Consider the following 22,256-nt stretch of genomic DNA (forward strand, 5'->3'; position numbering starts at 1 on the left):
GTCTGGATGGCAGTGTTCAGCTGCAGGAGGGCAGGGATGTCAGGGTCATAATGAACACTCCTGAGGACAACATGGACATCTTCTCTTTCAGGTTAGTGTGGGCGTTTAATATAAACTCTAGTACTGAATGTGTAGACTATAATATTCATCCATCTATTATCTGAACAGGTTATTTTTAAGAGTTGTGGAGGAAGCTAGAGCCAATCCCAGCTGACACAGGGCAAACGTGGGGCATCACAGGGCCAACATACAGAGACAAACAATCCTTCACACCAATGGCCATTCAGTGTCTCGAATAAACCTAACTCCGATCTGCATGTCTTTGCACTGTGGGTGGAAGTTGGAATATCTGGAGAAAATCCACACAGACACAGGGAGAACATGCAAAATCTAAACAGAATGACCCTGGCACAGTGCCCCATTGTGTAATATGCAACATTGTAAAGAGTATGTGTGATTAATTGTTGTGTGCACCAGCTCAAGAGTGTTTCAGCTCAGTGGAGACCACAGAGAGGAGCTGAAGGGGCTAAAGAGTCGTATCCAGAAGACCACCTGCACTCCAGAGACTTGTAAGTCTTTTAGTAACCTTAGACCTGCAGATTATTTCATTATTTACGGATCACATTTGGCCACAATGTCATTGTTAACTATATTACAGAGATAGTTTCAGGCTTTTACCAACCACTGATTTCATCCTTTGCAGGGTCCAAGATGGTCGGCAGGCAGTTGTGCTCAAATGCGTCTTATCCAGCAGGGATTTCACTCCATGTCTTCAGGACAAAAGGCAGTGAAAATATGATTGTTTTTTAAAAAGTGGTCTTGTGTCTCACTCTACCCCAGCTTAGGGGTAAATCCTGGTCAGCCCGGGGCCTCAGAGGTGGGCCATGGGGATCGGGTTGTTGGTTGGCCCCTAGAGAAAAGACTTGAACGTGGCAATGAGGTTGGAGAGGCCTGGGCTGTATGGCTGCCATGGGCTGCTTGAATATGGGAGCAACAGTGTTACACAAAGCTGAGGAGACAGGTCGGATGAGGTTGGAAAGCTGGTGTCACATCTGGGCAGATGTCACTGTAGCGTGGAACTCCGTCAGCTCCGGTCTGTTGGTGTCTGTGCGGAGTAAAGGGGTGGGACAGCTGGTGTGGGTGCTGGTTAGGGATATTGAGGGGGATGCACCAAATAAAACCTCTTTAACCCTATATGGACAAGAAGAGAGAGATGGATTCAAAGGTTCTCTGGGTTTAGAAAACCAACAAGACTCCCTCCAGTATCTCATGTCTGCACTGCTAAAGGACCAAAAGGCTGAAGTCAGCTGGACCATGCAGCACTACAAGACCTCTCTTGTGTCTATCATCCCAAACAGAGTGCATTTCCAAGTGCTCGATACTCTTTCAACACCCGCTCTGCTCAGATGGACATGACTGCTGCCTGGAAGCCCTCCCAATCTTTTAGGGTCATACTGCAGCAAAACATGGCCTCTGCTAGTTTACCAGGGGGGCTCACTATTAGCATGTCGACCACGGCTAGTAACGCTCTGTTTGAAGTGGAAGATGATGCATGCTCAGTGCTTCTCCTGGCAAGTCAACATAGGAGAGGAGAGGACAGGAGGACCAGCTGGAATGTTTATGTTCACTAGCAATGTGGCCCACTGAAGGATAGAGAGGAAACAAAGAAACGTCAGGAAACTTGTTTCCCAGCAGAGGGAAAGCAAAAGAAGCATCTTCCTCCTGGAAATGACTCCTAACTTTCCATTATAGAAAACCCATTTCATTGATAATAACAACACTAATTGTAAACAGTAATAAGACCATGGTTGAAATGAATGATAGCCTCAGAGTTTGACTCCTGTGGTGTGCCAGTCCGTCTGTTGTTGCATCTAATATTTAAGTCCAGACTGAGGTACATCAATATTTATTTGGTTCAAGCAGCTCGTATGCAGCTGTTCCTGGTCCCCGAAGGATGCACTGCAATAACTTTGCTGATTCCTAAACATTACTGCTAACATTCCATAAAACAATCCTGATTTATCCTGGATTTAACTCTGCTAAATCCACATATCCAAAGCAAATATCTAAAATCTCCACTGAATCTCAGGAAAACCTCCACAATAACAATCTGTATGGTACATTATGTGAAGGGTATTCGGGTAGAGGCTACCAATCCTGTCATTCATTTCATTGAATTAATACCAGATGGCTTAATAAGGTGAAAAAGCTGTATACTTTAATATTCATAAGATTTCATATATTTCTGACGTTACATTTTATACAGTTAATTTGTCTGAAAGAATAAAAATTGTAAAAAATACATAAAACATAAAATCAGTATTTTTTTCATTTTTCTCTGTATAGGCTTTCCTGCTCCCACAGGCTTCAGTCAATGTCTCCATCGCTCGTTCTGGCTGCTCCACAAAAATCAGTATTGCTCTCAGCTATGTGCAGGCTGAGGGCAAACAGGAAGGAAGTCTTGATTTAAACCTAACTTGTCTCCTGCGCTTTAGTCTAAACGCATCTGTCCAGCACTCTATCGAAACAATTCAGACAATGGGATTTACTTCCCTTGGGACACTAGTTCTGAATGTCTTACCTGCACGTCTGCCTGGTGTGGAGGTTGGCCTGGAACTGGGACGCTGTCATTTCAGGGGTAAATTTATGGGGGCCCTGAGCGCTCAACGAACAGCAACTTCAGAAAACACATGCAAGTTAAGAAAACACATGCAAGTTGACAAAACACAAGCAAAATAAGAAAACATCTTCATCAAGTTCACAACACAGCAGAACACATTACAGAAACGCACAGCAAATAGACAAACGCGGACATACGATACTGTCGTAATAGTCGTTTCCGGAGATGATGAAAGCGTGGATCAAAGTTCCAGCAGCAGAGGAGGAGAGCGATGGGCGGAGACGAGTTATTCTTTTTAGTGGAAAAGGCAGTTCTCATGATTTGGTCAACCTGGCGTTCAAAGGAGAGATTGCTGTCAAACATAATTCAGAGGTTGCGGATGTGTGGGGAGGGAGAAAGAGGGGAGTTGTCGATCGTTTTAGTGAGGAATTTGGGACAGATGATGATCATGTCCGATTTGTCAGAGCTTAGTTTGAGGAAGTTGATGATTTAATGTCAGTGAGGCAGTAGGTCAGAGTGGAATGAGTAGCAGAGGTGAAGAATCTAGTGGAGATGTCGAGCTGGACATCATCGCTTGAGCAGCAACCGCTGCAAGGAGGACCTTGTTGAAATTAAAAGAATCCATTAGGTCTGAGCAGCTACTGAAGCTTAATAGCTGAATGACTTTAGGGATGACAAGTAAGCATGAATTCTGGGAGTGCAGGGTTCTACTTGGGTGATATGTCACTATGAGCATTTAAAGCAGGGGTGTCCAAACTAATTAAATTAACAATTTAGGAGCACTTAAATGGCACTTAATTATAGCACTTTGTATTTTTGCTCTATTTTTGAAGAAATTGTACTTTCTTGATTCTTGATTTTCTGGGTTTGTACCCTTGAATGCACTTATTGTAAGTCGCTTTGGATAAAAGCGACAGCTAAATGAAATGTAATGTGAGATAATTATCTCGGAAATTCCGAGATAAGAACATTTTACATGCTTTTATTTTGAAAGTGAAGTCCCTGTATAGACGCAGGCTGTTATGAATCTGTAACTTCACTGAGGAAAGTTTTATTTTTTCGCGACCCTCCGAAGAGGCAAAGTTTCAAATAAACGGAAAACATCAGTTTGAAGTCTCGACCATCTATCGGGATGAAAAAAATGAAAAATGTCTAAATATAAATCTGGTGTTACAGTTAGTTCTAAGGCTACTAACAGTGTATCTTTTCCCTGATGTTTACAGTTTAACTTATTAAAAGCTCATGAAATCATAACTGCTAAGATGTTAAATGAAGAGACAGATCAATAGGGCTGTGATTCTCTCAGGCTGGCTATGGTGCTCAAGAGGAGCCTGAAGTTGTTCCTATTTTCCCTTCCTAAAGATGAATAATAGGATGTTCCAGCATTTCGAAGGGCTGTCTTGTTAGTAATCAGGCTATCTTTCCAAGCTAGGTGAAAATCATTTAGATTGGTGGAACACCACTTCCATTCCAAAATCTTCTCCATTCATGAGGTCTTCTCTGTTGACACCAGTCATCCTGATCATTGGATGAGGTCCAGTTGTTTCACAACATCATCATCAACCAAGTCCTTAGTTCTTAAGCCTCCAGCAGATTCATGGATGATTGAAAAAAAACATACAACAGCACGTCAGAAGAGAGAAATAGAAAAATAATTAATTAATTAGTTAGGCGGTTCCTAACAGTTTCCTCTTTTCTGGTGAGAACACATAGAAACCCACAGTAACTTTTTCGGAGCATAGAGAAGATAAAGACTGTTAAACTTTAAGAGAACCAGAGTTTACTTACCGAACAAACCTGACATCAGCTCCTCTGTCTGCTGTTACTGAAGAACAGGCCTTACTCCTGGTTAACTCAAAACTAATAAACAAAGCAATAAGGTCCTTGCACGGTGCTCGGGCCCTGATTAAAACAAACTAACAGTAAAAGTGTCGGTGAAAAAACCTCCCCCAGGGACTGATACTGACAGAATCGTAGTAAAAGCTCCTGTTTTTCTGGGCCGATTCTCTCTTTCGTCTGAACTGTCGCAGCCGCTGCCTGTCGATCATCCAGGAGTCTGTGTTTCAATCGAACAGACACGCCCCTAAATCGACGTCTTTTTAAACTCTAATATCTAATTAATTTCGATATTTTTTTCAGATGGATCACCAGATCTCTGATAGGACAGTAGGACAGTATCTGGTGAAGAGACCAAAAACACTTCATTGGAGAATTTGGTGTTTTTTGAATGGCAATCTATGGAACCAGAGCTTTCTTGGAGCCATTTCAGCCAGCCCCTGCTGGATTTCTGGCGGTATTACACTTTTAAGCACCTTCGCATAGGCTCATTCTTTTGGAGCCGGAAGCTAAGTCTGTTTTTATATACAGCATATGGTTGTTCCAGCGTAAAATGAACTGAACCCCTGTGCTGCTCAAATGAGGAAAGATCTGCACATAAACCTAACCCAGTTAATTCAAAGTATATCTGATAGGCTTCCAATTTGGGCTTTCCTGACCAATATCAGATTATCTTTGGATGTTACATATGGATATTGCTTGTGGGATCAAATTGTAGCATAAATATTAAGCCCTATGAGACCAATCTTGATTTGTGAATATAGCCTTTACAAATAAAATTGGATTGATTGAGATTCATTCATACAAACAAACAAAATACATGTGCATGTTTCATGAGTCTAAACATCACATTAACATGTCAGCAGGCTCCAGTGAGTTTTTCAAAAATTAGAAATGCAGTTATTGTAAATTTTTGGAGGCAGTTTGACAAATTTTTTGACTCAATAAACATTCTGGCTGTGCAAAATATATTTGCTATGGATGTAGTGTTTTTAGCATCCGATATTTGTATTTGTAAGGCATAATTGAACGTGTTTGATAGTGTTCTGTTAATCACACAATCTTGTGACAAATATAACCACTGGTTTGTGAATAGCGGTCTGATTATTATTAAAAAAAATTCAGGGTTTTTCAGCTTGAGATAGAATTATGAATAAAATAAGCTAACAAATATTTGTTGCTTCTGTTGTGCATCTCCTTTAAAATTGTGCAGTAGCTTGTCAAATTTTGACCAGCCCTGGGCAAACTGCAGGCACTGTTAATTTTCTTGGTAAAGTTCTCTGAAGGAAACAACCTAAAATGATGTCCTGTGCAGTTAGAAGTGAGATAGAGAGTGGGCTTAGATACAAATATGAGGAGCTACAATCTTGAGGCTCTTCACACTGAGCCATCTTAAGACTCTTTACACTGAGCATATGCAGTTTGCAAAATTGTCCCTTGCTACAATGCTACTTGGTCTCACACATGCTTTGTAGTCATTGGATCAAATACATACATTTGTATATAGGCAACATATACAGTAAACACAAAACTGAAATAATGAAAGTCCTGAACATATATATATTGAGACAGGGCAGCACTGCCATTAAGGCCCTTATCATGCCTGTTCATATATGCTGCATATTCCCAAGCCAATCTGCAAATATTGGTTGACACACTCAAGCCTGGAGCTTATATCAGCAAAACCTTTAATTCATCTAGTTACAAATGAAATACTGAGTACCATACTTTTTCAGAAATAGCAATTCCATTCTTGAATGCAGAAACATTAGTTGTAATTTAATATGTGCTACTTCCATTTATATCAAAAATTCTTCCTCAATTGTAGGCCACGAATGCTTTAAGACAATTTTTTTAAACAGCATTAATGTTTGTAAGTTAAGTATAAGCTATAGATTTGAACTTGATTTTAATAGATGAGAATGAAAGGTTGATACAAAAACAAGTTTGTTGAGCATACTCACTGACGTAACAAATTTGAAGATTTAAGAGGAAACTTGACTTCTGTGTTTGTTACACAACTCATGCTTTCAACACTGAGGCTGTACTCTGCTTATTTGTACCACACTAGTACACAAAGTACAACTAAAGATGGTGAGAATGTTAATAGTTTTGCAGATATTTGGAACCTCGTTGCCGTCTCAAATCTGCTACCAGTGTGGCTCAAAACAACATCAGTAACACAATGTTGTTAAAATGCTGGCATAACCAAACACACAAACACAAAGAGGATTTGCTACATTTATTTAATTTGAATGACTTAAGTGTTAAAGAGCTTTGTAGTAGAAAACCTGATATGATATAGTAACACTGGGTAGTGCTTGAAAACAATGTGTATCTTCAACAATATCACTTCATTATATACAAGTCATTTCATTAAATTTCAATTATAAATGAGTGCTACTGGGAGGACAGATTGTTGTGCAATGGCAGAGAAGAGTACATATTATACTATTTTGGTGGCGTTTTAAATAAGATGTGAAAAATCTCAAGGATTGAGGTTTGCTAAATATATATTCATATTGATCTGTGGCCTTCCAAAACAGTTTTGATGTTGCATTAAGAGAGGACCAAACTGAGACGTGGTGTTAAAACTGATCCATAGAGCCAGACAATTTTCACAATTTTTCTTTTGTCAGGGCAGGATAACTCAAATACTCACAAACTCAAATTTTCTAAAATAGTAGTTTTGCACAGAACAAACTGTGTTAAGTCATATCATCTGCTGCATTAAAGCCTTTAGAAAAATAAAGTTGATGATTCATAAAAACTCCGAACTGAGCAATTAAGTCAGGTGGATAGCTATATAATTACAGACATTTTAGAGCACAGTAAATAGGGAAAGTACAACACAAGAAAAAGTACAATTTACGATGCAGTCATAACTTCACTGTAATTTGCCAGTAATATCAAATAATTGTAGATGTAAAGTCAAATAATCTGAAAAGGCAAATCACATTTCTCAAGCAGACACTTAAATTAGTCATCCTTTCATGTAAAATTACATGAAAGCTCATTTTCAACATATAATTAGGTACACAGCTTCCTTTGAGAATATCTCTCATGACATCACATTCTCACATCACAATCTTACATCACAGAAGCTGTTTTCCATTATTTACAGCTACTCTTTTAAGGCAACACTGCTTTTCTTCAAGGAAACCAACATTACTGCAAATCAGCACAATGAGCTTCACATCACATTTTAATTTTAATTCAAGCATTCATTCCAACTTTACAGGAGAATTGATATGCTCTGGACTATTGCCAATCATATCTATCATCTTGATGATGTTCAAGTTGATGCAAATGCGTATATTTGTATTCAGAACATGACTCTGCTGAGGAAGAAACAATTACAAAACAAAAATGCTTTGGTGCATGCATGATCTATCTTGGCTGTTATGGTTAATATATTCCAGAGTATTTATGATGGTGGCTAATATCCTTGCAATCTGTGGTTTGGAGTCCCTGTTTGCTTCTATCCATTCTCCTTCCACAGTACTAAGTGAATGCTATGGTCAGGCATGCTGGTAGCAAAAACCAGTCCAGAGTCATTGTCCCCATCCAGGCCGTTTAGCCAGGACGTCACACCGGCCAGGAAGCTGGATCCTCGTTTGGATTTCCTGTAGGCTGGTAGAGGCCAGCGACCTGAGATCAACTCTGTCCTCAGGTCCAAAACATACAGGTAGTGGTTATCAAAAAGGAGCGCAAACACCTCACCAAAGCTGAGCAAGGACAGGTTGGCTGGATCCTGTGCTTTGATCACCCTGGAAATGGCAAAACATGCTGGATTAGGAGCTGGGAGCAGTATGTTATATATTAGAAAGGTTCTTGTCCAAATCCATTATTCCAGAAATTAGGAAAACTGGATTAAGGTTTTTGTTTGCATTTACAAAATTACATTATAATAGTGGAGAGTTATTAGTCAATATAATTTTCATTAAAATACTCTAATTGATTTCAGGTTTTAGGTTCTGGAGGTTAATTACTTCTTGGATGGAAAAATTTATCTGGGTATCACTCTTTTGAAGAAATCATTTTCTAGGGCATTTCCAGAGAGCAACTGGTCACCGACATAAATTAGTGGTAGGTCAAGGATTGATAAATTTAATCTCATTTAACCAAATGGTTCATGAATTAAGACTCTCAATAACAGGTTATGGTTACAACCATCACTGCAACATATTTAATTGGGTCATCTGACATATATTTGTTGGTCTTAAAATGGATTTTGTTTTAAATTAGTAAATTCTCAACGATTAAACACCATCATGAACAGTAAACTTAGACAACGAACTGCGGTAGTCACTTCAAACACATGTCCCTCATATTAACTTGACACTTGGACAAAAATGACTGACTACCTTTATAAATGGTATTTATTTATATAGCACTTTTCTATTCTTGATAACCACTCCAAACGCTGAACCTTACCGTTTGCTATTCACACTCACATTCATACAGTCCATCTATTATGAACACGTTTTAGTTCTATGAGGGGCATTTCGGTGTTCAGCATCTCTTGCCCAAGAGAGGCGGTGGTCTAGTGGCAGAAACTTGGACTATGGGCAGAGAAGGTCTCTGGTTCTTCTCTGGTTCGACTCCACGGAGAGACAACAAAAGACGAACCTTGATTGATCTGTCCAAAAATCCAAGAGACTCCCTACCCTGTCTAGTGCCCCTGAGCAAGGCACCTTACTCCCCAAACATCTGCTCCCCGAGCGCCGTACATGGTCGCTCACTGCTCTGTGTGTCCTGCACCAGATGGGTCAAAAGCAGAAGTTAAATTTCCCTACCTGCATGAGTGTGCCTTTGCCTAAGATCTGAGGGTTTTCTGAAGAACTGACATAAATGCCAACGTTTACAAAAGTTTAATTTAGCCTTGGAGGCATATAGAAATATGAAATAAAAACACTTGATACATTAAATATCTCTAATTGTCCCTGAACTTGGCAAACTTTTCAATTTTTTTTTTTTTAAACCTTTAACTCAGCAGAGATCCTAATCTTAAATTACATTTTAAACAAAACGCACAAAAAATAAACAACCACAGCTAACCATTGACTCTACTGGAATTAAATGCTTCACGCAACAGACCTTTTCGTGGGTCTAGAATTTAAATCTAAATCAAATTATAAAAAGACACCAAACCTTTCCAAAATAACTTAAATAGATCCCATTTGAAATCCTCACAGACTTGAATTCCAGAATGACCAATCAATCAATCAAATTATATTTGTATAGCCCATATATACAAACCACAATTTATCTCATAGGGCTTTAACAAGGTACAGCATCCTCTGCCCTTAACCCTCCAAAAGAGTAAGGAAAAACTACAAAGAAAACTATTAACAGGGGAGGAAGAAATTTAGAAACCACAGAGAGAGCCACATGTGAGGGATCCCTCTCCCAGGATGGACAAAGTGCAATAGATGCCACGTGTTATGGAGAACATAAGAAAAATAGGAGTATTTACAGCATTAGAATAAAATGTTGTTGGAAAGAAACAATTTAAAACATAAAACTAGAATGACACTAAGCACATACCTCAGTTAAGACCAGTCACCTTGAAATCAATCAAGCCTTACAGCTATCCAGCCAACAAAACAATAAAGATCATAACATCTAAACGTCAAGAAAGATAGGTTGATAAAAACATAATCCAAATTAGACTAAGAAACGGTATTTACATAAACATAAAACCACACTAATGACCAAAAAAGCTACACTAAAAAAAAATTCAACACATTGGCTGAAACAAGGCTTCATCACAACATTGACTCATATGATCCATTGGACTTTATATTTTTATATTTCTCCTGTATTAGCTTCACTACACTGGGTTAGGGTTAGGGTTAGAGCTAACCCTTAGAGCTAACCCTAACCCTGATGTATTTAAAATAAAATCTTAAATTCTTCTCCTCACCTACATGCCCTTAATATGGCATCATCGTACCTTAAAGAGCTCAGAGTACCATATCACCCCACTAGAGCACTGCGCTCCAAAGATTTTGGCTTACTCGTCATCCCTAAAGGGTGGTGCAAGGCCATGTAAGAGAGACTCCCATTTCATTGTGACGAGAGATTGATACGGAAGCGCATTCGCAGTCACTCAAGCATGACGTTTCTGACGAAGAAGAACAATAACAAATCGCAAGAGATGTTTTTTTCCACAGTTTTTGGGTCTGTAGACATGCCAAATACCCAAATGAACATGTAGAAGCATTCATAATTTTAAGTTAAGTGAGTTTGTATTAAGTTAAAACACTGAAGGAAATGTAAGAGGTGAGTTTACTGAACAACTGAGCTTGTTTGTCTCATTGGCCGCTCACTGTAGATCTGCACCTGGCAACTCACTCATCAACAATGGGTTCCGTTACAGCACACATCAGTGCCACTACTTACCTCTCCTCCAGACTGCACTGGATGCCTTCGGCTGAGTCAAAAAATTGTTGAACTCGAAGGTCGGATTTCCAACCTATTCCCGATCCAGGACGATAAGCGGCTCTTTTGACTCAATGGCTGCTGAGGCATCCCTTATTCGGGGATTAGTCGGGATTTCCCGACTAATAACTTTTTCAACTATTTAGCAGCTTACACTAAACAATCAGGGAATTTCCCAGAGACTTTGAAAACTGTGGTTATCAAACCTCTCCTAAATGCATAACCAACTACAGGCCGATATCAAACCTGCCATTTTTGGGAAAGATCATTAAAGTTCAAACCTTACTGACTACATGGTCCCTCTGGCTCATATTATAGAATATTATGACATCCCTTACCCCCCTTATGCTGAAGACACACAACTCCTTATTAGAGTGTCGTAATACGACTAAAGTCTCATATTTTAGATGTAGATGTATCAAACATATCAATGATATCAACACATTTTTGGAGACATTGCAACTTAATTTAATAACTAGGCGCATCAGTTTGACTTAAAAATATGTCCCCATTTAAAAAACAATCTTATAAGCGTATAGACTATCATGTTAAATACCAGGATCGAGCGAATTTTTTTGTGTGTGCGCTCAAAGACTCACTCAGACTGGGAGCGAGGTGGAGTTTACATACACAATCACACAGAGCGACACAAACAAAGAGGCAGCGATAAGAGGAGCAGAGCATTTTAACATGAACCAGCCGTTAAGTATTTTCACTACTCTCTGCCCCTGCACAATGATTATCAGCTGCTTCATGATCAGGTTAGAACTAGGGCTGAGCGATAAAACGATATCAATAATTATCGAGGTATAACTTTTCCTCGATAGAAATGAAAGACATGCCGATATAACGTGGATATAACATCCCGTCCGGACTTCCGGTGAGCAATTCAAGATGGTGGAATACACTCTCCCGGTAAGAAAAATAAAAAAAGCACTTAAATGAGAATATTTTGATTACAGGAGTTTAAATCATCTAGAATGAGTGGGGCTAGAAACAAGAAAGATAGAAGAAAACAGGGAACGACGGTGTTGGGGTGGCGGACAAGCCGGGTACCAGTGTGGAGGGGGAGCTCACCACCACTGTAGCTATCAAAAACTTGGGCAGAGTCATCCAAAACCTGAAAACAGAACTGAACCAAGACTGGATGGACTTCAAGGACTACTTTAAGAATGATAGGAATTCAGTACCTTCACGACGGAAATAAATCAGAATTTGCAGAAGTGTGGTCAGAGACGTTCGCAACCATGGAATGAGGGTAACTTAAATGGAGCAAAAAAAACAGCTAACAGAGTTATGGGATGCTCTGCTTGATTCTCTCAAACAACAGCAGCTCCTCCAAGCAAAAATCCCAGACCTAGAAAGAAGATGGCGCCGTAACAACATCCATATATACAGGATTTAGGGAGGGCAGATGGAAGCTTAATGTTAATGTTCATGGCCAACTTTCTGAAGACTCGCAAGGCTCGCACAAGGCCCACATTGGAGCAGAAAAGACAGACACCGCACCACACGAGTCCAACAGAGACTCAAAGATTTCCTTCGACAGCAAGTATGAAATATATGCCCTCTGCTCTCACGAGATATCACCGCCTAAACAGTTAAGATGGATACACAAATCGACCCTTCTCCCTTGGTTCGGAATTATTCTCCCCCAGCAAATGGGCCGATTAGTAATGATGATAGGGCAGTAAGAAGTCAATGTTACACTGGTTCAACACTAGTGTTGTTGAAATTACCTTTTAGTTTTGCACTCTATTCTTTATGTTGCCAGCACACTGGAATATTGTTAGGGGGTACAGTAACTTCAAAGTGGCTTCATGGAAAGTGAAAGGCCTCAACCATCCAGTTAAGAGGTGCAAAGTAATGACTAAAATGAGAAGGGAAAATAAACACATTACATTTCTACAAGAAACCCATCTATCTCAAAATGAGTAAGAAAATACAATTATTGGGGATTTAGCAATACATTTTACAGCGCCTTCAAAGAGATCATAGAAGAGGACTGGCAAAATCACCACTTAATTATGTGAATTTTGAGTTGGTTAGGGAGAAAAGGGATAGGGAGGGTAGATGTATTCTTGTAAAAGGGAAAATATCAAATAAGATGACCACACTCATTTGTGTTTACTTCCCCATACAAAGTGACCAAAATACTGTGAAAACAATTCTTGACCTGATTTCTACTGGAACCCAGGGCACATTAATCTGTTCAGGACACTATACAGTTTTAAATAACAAATCGAACACATTTAATACAAAAAAAGGGTGTCGATGAAAAGGCGCTGTGTGATGTTTGGAGTGATGTACATCCATTGACAAATGTTTTACTTTTTACTCTGCTCCTCATTCTGAATACTTGAGAATAGACTACTTTTTCATGTTTCGAAATGATAGACAAAGGTTTCTAAACTGTTATATAGGAACTAGGGATATTTCTGATCACTGACCAATCTCTTTGATATAACACCTGGAAAACAGACCCCCAAAAACAGTTTTGAAACTTAATACAAGTTTGCTTAATAAGAAAATGATTTTCTAAATCTTAAATTAAGACTTTTCACGAACTCAATGACAATGGGAAGTGAACCCAAATATACTGGGATACCCTGAAAGCTGTTGTCAGGGGTAAATTAGTATCTCTTAACACAGCCATAAAGAAAACAAAGGAAAACAGACTTAAAGAGCTTGAAAATAATCTGTCTAAAAATAACATGCTAAGAATCAGATAACTAATGTGATGAACATATTTGGACACTTTAAACTACTACTGTGCCTGGCTTATTGTTCTAGCGTTTTTTATGTTGTTGTTTAGAATTTTTTTGTCTCCCTCTTTAATTAATCATGAGCCCCTCTTCCCATTGGCTGACTGCACTTTGAGTGACATGCGACCGGGCCTATAACCGGTCTCAATCTGGCGCATTGATGATCTCTCTGGTAAACACAGCTGAAAGTCAAGTTGTTATGTTTGGATACAGCTATGGGAGACCAGCCACATAATCACAGTTGGTTACAACAGGATGTATCTGAATGGTAAGTTACACCTTCCTCATGTTTGTTCAAGTTTTAGCAGGAGAATCAGCAAATGTAGGAGTTTCACAACCAAGTTTCAGTCGCGTGTAACGTCTACATAACCCTGTAGTAACGTAGACGTAACTCCGTACTGCTGCATGTAGAGCATGCAGTGAGCAGTGTGGAACAGCTGTATCCTTGAGGAGTTGCTGTATGTTGAGAGTCTGTGGTGAAATGAGCCGAGCAAACCAACCACATCACAAGAAATAAAGCGAAACCACTGGTCTTGCATAGTAATGTTATTAGGAGGAATGTGCAGGGACACATTCTCTTTGTTGTATCCCTCCACGCTGCAGTATTTCTTCAGTGTTGTTTATTGTGGTGAGCCTGTGGTAGCTAACAAGCTGCTAGCCCAGCAAAATGTCTGCTCAGTGTCTCGTTTGGTGGGAGAGGGAGGAGGGGTGGTGGGTTCGCAGGTGTAAGGATTTCAAATTTTAACTGGTCTGTGTCTGACTGAACTCTAAAACAATAAAGAAAGGTGGATTGGAACATGAACAGTTTAGCAAGATATTATGTCTTCACACAAATTATTAATAATAACCTTTTCCTTCCAAGTGTTTAATCTTGAAATTAGCTAGAAATGTGTGTGCGCCACAACGCTGGTCAGTCTCACACCTGTCTTGATAAAAGGTCTGAGTGATATTGTTATGGTTTAGTTGTTACAGCCGATAAAGCAGGAACACAACAATCTCAATTGTTTGCAAATACTGCAACCTAAGTTAGTTAGGGTGTGTTTCGGAGGAAGGGGTTAGCCTGCACCTAATACTTCGTTGTTTAATCGGGCCTACGATAGAAGAATCAGGATCCAAGATTGCTGTTAAATCTGGAGAAGGAGTGCCTGTTCTGACGAGACAGGTGCTTAACTGAAACCAGACACAGTCTTTGGATCGGCCCTTGTATTTGAATATAAAACAGCCTTCCAAATATTGTAATTCTGTACGTGGCACCTGCACTGACGGGGCAGGAGCTTAACCAACCAGAGTGCACCGTTGCATCGAGCCTAAGATTAGTTAACGCGATCATCATATCAATCATCATATATAATCATATATGATGATTCTGCACCAGGCACCTGTTCTGACGAGACAGGAGCTTTACTGTCAAACATTGCCGTTGCTTGAGCTGAGCCTAAAAATTAATAGACGCAGAGATCATACAAATATTATGGTGAGCTCATCTGAATTGTCCTAAACTGTACTGCATGTGAAGTAACTAGTGTGACTAAAAGTGTGTGGGGAAAACGAGAAGGGTTTTTTGGGGACAGTTTTCCTCCATCTTGATGAGAAACAAAGAATGTCGCAGCTTATGAGACAAATGGTGATTTGTGACTATTGGCTTAATAAATAAAATTTGATTGATTGATTTAATATTTAATATTGACATCTGGGCAAAAATACCAACTGTTTTGGTTGGTTAACATATGTAGTTTACATAAACTGTACATCTATAAATCTGCACAAATCCTGATTTAAATCTAAAACCAGGACATAGAGAGCTGTTTAAATATTTTGGAATTGTTACTGTAGCTATGTTCTTACCTGAGAATCTCAAAACTAGCAAAGTCCCACTGATAAACTCCAAGGTCAGAGCTGCAGACGATGTAGCGTCCATCAAACTGCAGGCGAGGCTGAAGGCTGATGCTGCGGTCCGCTGACACTGACAGTGTCTTCAGACACTTGCAGTTGATTTCTCTTCCTAAAGGCCAGACCTGCAGAGGAAACACAGTTTTCTCTCCATCTTATACATTTTCAGATTCGAGTCATCGGTGCGCACAAAAGTTAAGTGTTCTCCAGGATTCTGTGCTGGATCTCTACTCTACTTTTAAAAGTAGGCTAAAAACCTTCCTTTTTGATCAAGTTTATCGCTAGAGCTGATTCAGGTTTATCTTGGACCTGCTCTTAGTTAAGCTGTTTTAGGTTTAGAATATCGAGGGACACGAGACATGGAACTTCTCTTTCCTCTCATGCCTCTTTATCACATTACATTACCCTACCATACACTACCATTAATGAAGTGGGGTGCCTAGGCAGTCAGTCATTTAAAATTGATGCAAAAGTTTTGTTTTGTTTTCTAAATTGAACATAATGGTCTATGGAACAATTTTGGTCTGGGGGCCAAGAAACCAGATAAAATGGCCAAAATCGGAAATATATATTTTTTAAAAAGTCTTAATTTTCTTACATTTGCTATGATATATTATTTTTTATTGCTATCGCAAGTCAGTACTTTGTTGGAAATGAACTTTTGCTCAAATATGGAAGTTATGGTATAGCAAAAAAATAAGGTGGCTACCAATTTAAATACCTTTTTTTTTATAAATTAATAGTTAATGATAACATTGTATGTGAAGGGAGCACTGGTGTGGACCCAGTGCTCTTTAAGAAGACTCAACTCATCACCACAGTGATTCACCCACTAATTAACGATAGGTGAACTTTTATTGTCGTCTTGTGACATTTAAATACAGAAAGAAAAAAACAACGGCAATGTAATAATTGATTAGAACTATGAATTATTTATTTTATATACAGAAAAATACACTCAGGTAGATGTTATACATCTGTTATTATATACATTATTGGTTGGAGGTTGCCATTGAGGGGTTTGTTTTGGGGAATAGGAAAGGAGTGAGGGGTGGGAGAGAAAGGGGTGGGAGTGTAAGGTGGGCATGGGGAGGAGGGGGGAGTAGGTAGTGGGTGGGGTAAGAAGGTGTGAAGGAAAAGGGTGAGTGGTTTCAGGGCACCCTCCTATCATTCCTGTCATCTTTGGAGGTTGATCCGTCTCCTGGTTCAGGAGTTCACCTTCACCGCCTCAAGCTGCTAGACATTTCTGTCCATATATCCTCTCTACGTTCTCCAGCTCGTTCTCCAAGTCACTGAGCTTGTGCAGGCAGTCCATGTACGACCTGGTAGAAGCTTGTCGTTTCCTGATTTCCTTTTTCACCAGCTTCTCCTTACGTTTGACCTCCTCCTGGAGATTTTTCTGTTCATCTTTTAGAATGTCAACTTGCTTCTTAAGAGTCTTGTTTTCTTTTTCAACGGCCTCCACCTTCCAGCTGCTCACTCCCTCAGTCAGAGTCGTCTCCTTCCGCAGCCTCTGCGCTTGCATCTTTAAATGACTCTTGTTGACCTCCTTTTCTTTGACCGTGAGCGTGGCCGGGCAGTTAAGGTAGGGAGTAGTTTGAAGAAGCTTGTCCTTCTTCTTCAGCTCATCTTCAAGATTCCTCTGTACAGTCTTGAGCAGGTTGACCTCCACCTGCAGAGCCTTGTTTTCCTGGTCGACCTCCACCTCCCTGCTTCGGCTTGTTTCAGAATGAGCCTGCTCCTGGTGCAGACTGGCCTCCAAGGTCTCACACTTGGCCTGACACACAGTGAGGTCTTCCCTGCAGTATATGTAGGCCCTGAAGCGACGACGTCGTCTCTTCTTCTCTTTTTGTAAGAGAACTTTAGAGCTGAGTTTCCCTCTTTGAGAGCCTCAATCTGACTTATGGCTTTAAGGAGTTCGGCACGGAAGCTCGGCAGGATGTCTTGGCGTTGCATGGTCGCCAAACGGAGCAGATCTATTTCCCGATGAAGCACGACAGAAACGTGGACTCAAGTTCGTCTGAGGATTGTGGAGAGTTCAAAATGCTTCGGCTCTCTTCAGGATTGTAGACACAGAATGATGACGTTTTCTGCACCTATATAGATCCAGAAAGTGCAACTTTGATCTTTAACATTAACAAAGATCACAGTCACGTCCTTTGCTCCATTGATCCTTTGTTCATTCCTTTGATCAATTCAGGAACAGAAATACCGTTTTATTGATTGCTTTTTGCTAATTTCAGTGTAAAAGACGTATTAATGGGAAAACTGAATATCATCTTAAAAAAAACAGTATCAACTTTTAATCCTGAAATGCGAGTCAAAACTCAGCCTCTTGAGGAAAGGTTCAATGCGTGACACTTTGCAAAGGCTATTGGACATCGTACAAGGAACAGCGCATAACATATTTTTTCATACAAATTTTTGTCAGTGCTATTCAGAGTTGGAGCCCTGGATAACCTGGATCATAATCCCACATCACGTACTGCTACCTCTTCCTTCCATAGAACTGGGATTTCACTTTTTCAGTTTCCTACAACACAGACGCCTGGACTGGACCAAGAGTGTCTACGCATAAACTCACATACAGAAGAAGGTAGCAGTGGACCAATCCTGCCTCACTTGTATACATATGGGTTATATCGGTCATATTATAAAGATATCAGTTGCTACTCCTGATCCTGAATCAATACATACTTATTATGTTCAGATCAGATCATCTGATCAAGAATTATAACAGCTACCATATTTTATTAAGGCTGGTGGTAGGTTCGGAGCCAACAACGCCCCCTAGAGGGCAATTTTTTTACCGGCATGTCTGGCCCTCAGACCAAAATTGTTCTATAGACCCTTAGAAACAACTTAGAAGTGAAAACGAAACTTTTGCATCAATTTGAAATGAAAATGACATATTGCCTATACACGGAACCCCACTAATGGCAATACATCCTCAATTCCTTCACTTTCCATTATGTTACAAACTGATTCTTCTAATCAATGTTAAATACTCTTATTTTGCTGATGTTTTCAGTTACACGTGGCATAAATTGTACTTCTGTCCGGCCTGGGAGAGGTATCCCTCACATGTAGCTCTCTCTGAGGTTTCTACATTTTTTCCCTATGTTAATAGGGTTCGGTAGTCTTTCCTTGTTGAGGGTTAAGGGCAGAGGATGGCTAACCTTATTAAGCACACTGAGACAAATTGTGATTTGTGAATATGGGCTATACAAATAAGTTTGATTGATGGATTGATAGAGATATAGCAGCTAAAACATGGAGATAACAGCAAAACAATAAATATAATTATTTAATTTCTCTATACTTCAAAAAGTAAAGGGAAATATCAGCATTACCTTAATTTCATACTTATCAGCACTAAGGAGGATATAGTCACCAGGACTGTGCATCATAGATTCTACTTCACTTTTCTGGAGTAACACCTTTGGAGGAGATGACAACAAAGGATAGACATTTCAACATCAGGCATTTCAAGATTTAACTTCCAGCACATATTAACACCTTGACTAGAAGGTGAGCTGACCTTAGTCACCCACTCAGTGTGCCCAGTCAGCGTGTTGAGACAGGCACCAGCAGACAAAGCCCAAATCTTCACCATGAAGTCTGCAGAGCCGCTGACCAGTACATCCAGCTCATCATTGTAGTCCACACTGAAGACTGAAAAAAAAAACGAAAAAAGTTTTCTTTTGAAAAACAGTTTAAAAAGGGAATACAGTGTTTCCCATTAAATATCTAGAATATGGCGGTCTGCCTTATTAAAATGTTTCCAGACAAGCCACCTCACTTTCGGGGCGGCTGTGGCTTAGGAGGTAGGGTGTCCTCTAACCATGCTAAATTGTCCTTGTGCATGATTCTGAACCAAAATGTGCCTCTGCTGCAGATAGATACACTATATGAATGGGTGTGAATGGATGAATGGCAAAATCTGTACTGTAAAGCACTTCGAGTTGTCATCAAGACTAAAAATTGCTATATAAATACAGACCATTTACCTCAGTATCCTCTTTTAAAAACCCATTCATAATTTTTTTTAATAAAATGTCTTTTGTTTGGTTTATTGAATTGGACATGTATTACTATTCTGCATACTTATTATTTAACTACTTCTTTTCTTCTTCCTTAACCGATCATGGCGATCCTCGGACCATCTTTTCTTCTAAAGAGATGGACTCTCCTGGATTCTGCTTTTACACAAAGTCATGATTACAGCACCTGTTGACACCTATTTCAAATCACTACATTTTTAATCATTATTACTAACCCTAAATTCCCCCTGTCCCAACGTTTTTGGGAATGTGTTGCAGTCCTCAATGGTCGGAATGGATGTATATTTACAAATAAAAGGAAATTGACAAGACAAAACATAAAATATCTTATGTTCATACTGTCCGCAATGAAATTCAAATGAAATTAATTTAGAAATCACTGCTGTCTTTGTTAATATGATTTTCCATACTGTCCCAACTTTGTATTAGTTGGGGTTGTACATGCAAATCAAAACATGTGGCTCGGTCGGGAATAGTGTACCATTACTTTTCAACGACATTTGTCAAACAGTTAACTCGAAAATCACCAAAAACGGCTGGGAAAAAATTAATGAGAGTCAAGGACTCTCTCCCATTTAGAGTTGTTAGCTTTGCAGAATGTCACTATGAAATCTATCAGAGCTAAACGTTTGGATGTTTCCATTTTAAGAGGTAATTTCTGGAAGGAGCAAATCAGTCAAACTTTTGTAACACGCTCCAATGGTCACCGAGTGTTGGTTTCCTATTATCCATTGTGTTAAGCCAGGAAAGATTCCTCTGATGTCTTAGATGTTGCGACAAAGTTGAACAGACCGTTTTAGCAAGAGGGACAGGCGGGACCTGGCTGTAAGTTGTGTCCCTCATGTAATATGGATCATAAGGCAGCTGAGACAAAAGCGGCCGAGGTGAATTACTGTGAATTTATCACAATTAATATAAGCCAACCTGCTCCTGTGTGGCCACGGAACTGTTGGATTTTAGACCCACTGCTCCATTCCCAGCATGCAACAGTGTTGTCGAATGACCCAGTCACCAGCTTCTGTTCATCAAACTTCACTGTAGCGCAGGTGTGTGTTTGAATTCCATAAATGCACTGCCCAGTGCGCACATCCCACAATTTGGCTGAGAGGTCATCAGATCCTGAAAAACAAGAAGACGTCCCAGTTCTAAACATCGCAGTAATACTTGTTCCAGAAGAGCAAAGTGATGTCAATATGAGTCAAACTGGTGTCCTAATTCTATCTTAAATTGCGCAATTTGTAAAGCAGTAAACAAATCGTATATTTTTCACGAACAGTGAACTTTATGATCATTTTTCATATGTTGAACGTGCACGTGAGGGAACGTCATCCACTGCAGGATCTACCACTGCAGTGAGAATTGCCTTGCGCCTTAAACTATGTTGTTGTTTTTTACTCAGTAACGGATGTAATTCCAATGTAGCGAAGTACAATACTTCAGTCAAAATCTACTTAAGTAAAAGTAAAATTACCCATTTCAAAAACTACTCAAAAAATTACAAAGTACATAAAAAACTACTCAATTACAGTAACGTGAGTAGATGTAATTTGTTACTTTACACCCTTGAGTATGGATGGTAACATTTTGGATTTATTTTACATTCCAATAATCATTATAGTCTACAAAAGTGGTTTGTTCAAAATAGTTTTGTTTGTATAGTACAATAGTAATTTTACCAAATTGAAAAAAAAACAAAAGAGTGAAAGTGTACCTGTGCAGAGGAGGCCATCTTTATAGTAGAGGGCATATACTCGAGCACTGTGACCAATGAGGGATGATGTCTCAAAGGCCTCCTGTTCTTTCAGCTGCGTCATACGCAGTTTGGCCTTCAGGTAGACTCCCTTCCAGTGTGGTGCATCCTGAATGGCCTCATAAATCCTCCAGCCAACCTCCCGACACACACTCTGCCACACTTCTGGACAAGAGTTAATTACCTACAGTGAAATGGACACTTAGTTAGTTTTTTTGAATAGTTTTGTACTCATGGTGTTTATATTCTGAGATTGAATTATTTGCGCATTTCCCTTTAACTCATTAAGACCAGATGTAAAATATGTGTGTATCTCTTCGTAGGTGTGTCTGGGCGTATTGGACATTGTGGTGTTTTTTAAACACCACAATATCCAATAACTGTAAGACCTATGTCTAGTATGACATATTAGAAGGAATATCAGTGTCCCAGAACTACTTGCACCCAGACAGCGCACACACACACAGGCCACAGGGCACACAGTGAGATCAGAGCTCGTTCACGTGAAGCAGCCGCTCAGTGACTGAGTGGCTACTTCTTAACACTGGATACACAGAGTCTCTCTGGTCGCAGCTGCTCAGAGATAAGCACCGCAGCTTCTTGACCAGAGCAGAGGCTGCAGGTGGTTTGTACCGAGCTTCAGTTTCTTTGTCCGCCTCCAGTCCGACCTGATCTCACGTTTAGTTTTAATATTTCGTCAACTAAAATATATCTTTTAGGCTATTAGGCTGCAGCTCTATATTTTTATTTATTTCAAAATATAGTACTTCTTATTTATACATTTCATTCTTATACACACATATATGTGGAGGACTCAAATAGGCGCATAGTTCTGTTTAATTTATTTCAAAGTAGGCCTATACTTGCCATTGTATGGTTTCTCC

The 22,256-nt window shown here is 39.6% G+C and overlaps 1 protein-coding gene across 5 annotated transcripts in view; it reads right to left on the bottom strand.

Moving 5' to 3' along the window:
• Window positions 1-6,684: 6,684 nt before the first annotated feature.
• The window catches only part of fbxw2 (F-box and WD repeat domain containing 2), a 39,370-nt gene continuing 23,798 nt past the window's right edge, over window positions 6,685-22,256 (bottom strand). For 4 of the 5 annotated variants that reach the window (XM_062412845.1, XM_062412847.1, XM_062412843.1 and 1 more), the window contains 6 exons: window positions 21,334-21,556; window positions 20,547-20,741; window positions 19,100-19,233; window positions 18,912-18,998; window positions 15,514-15,683; window positions 6,685-8,226 (listed from right to left, as the gene is read on the bottom strand). In XM_062412845.1, the coding sequence (XP_062268829.1) occupies window positions 7,938-8,226; window positions 15,514-15,683; window positions 18,912-18,998; window positions 19,100-19,233; window positions 20,547-20,741; window positions 21,334-21,556 (1,098 nt within the window). In that variant the 3' untranslated portion in view covers window positions 6,685-7,937. Of the gene's footprint in view, window positions 12,774-15,513; window positions 15,684-18,911; window positions 18,999-19,099; window positions 19,234-20,546; window positions 20,742-21,333; window positions 21,557-22,256 lie in introns of all 5 variants that reach the window. The other variant, XM_062412846.1, reaches the window with a different exon arrangement.

Source organism: Platichthys flesus, chromosome 19 (genome assembly GCF_949316205.1).
Source record: "Platichthys flesus chromosome 19, fPlaFle2.1, whole genome shotgun sequence".
NCBI classification, from domain to species: Eukaryota; Metazoa; Chordata; class Actinopteri; order Pleuronectiformes; family Pleuronectidae; genus Platichthys; species Platichthys flesus.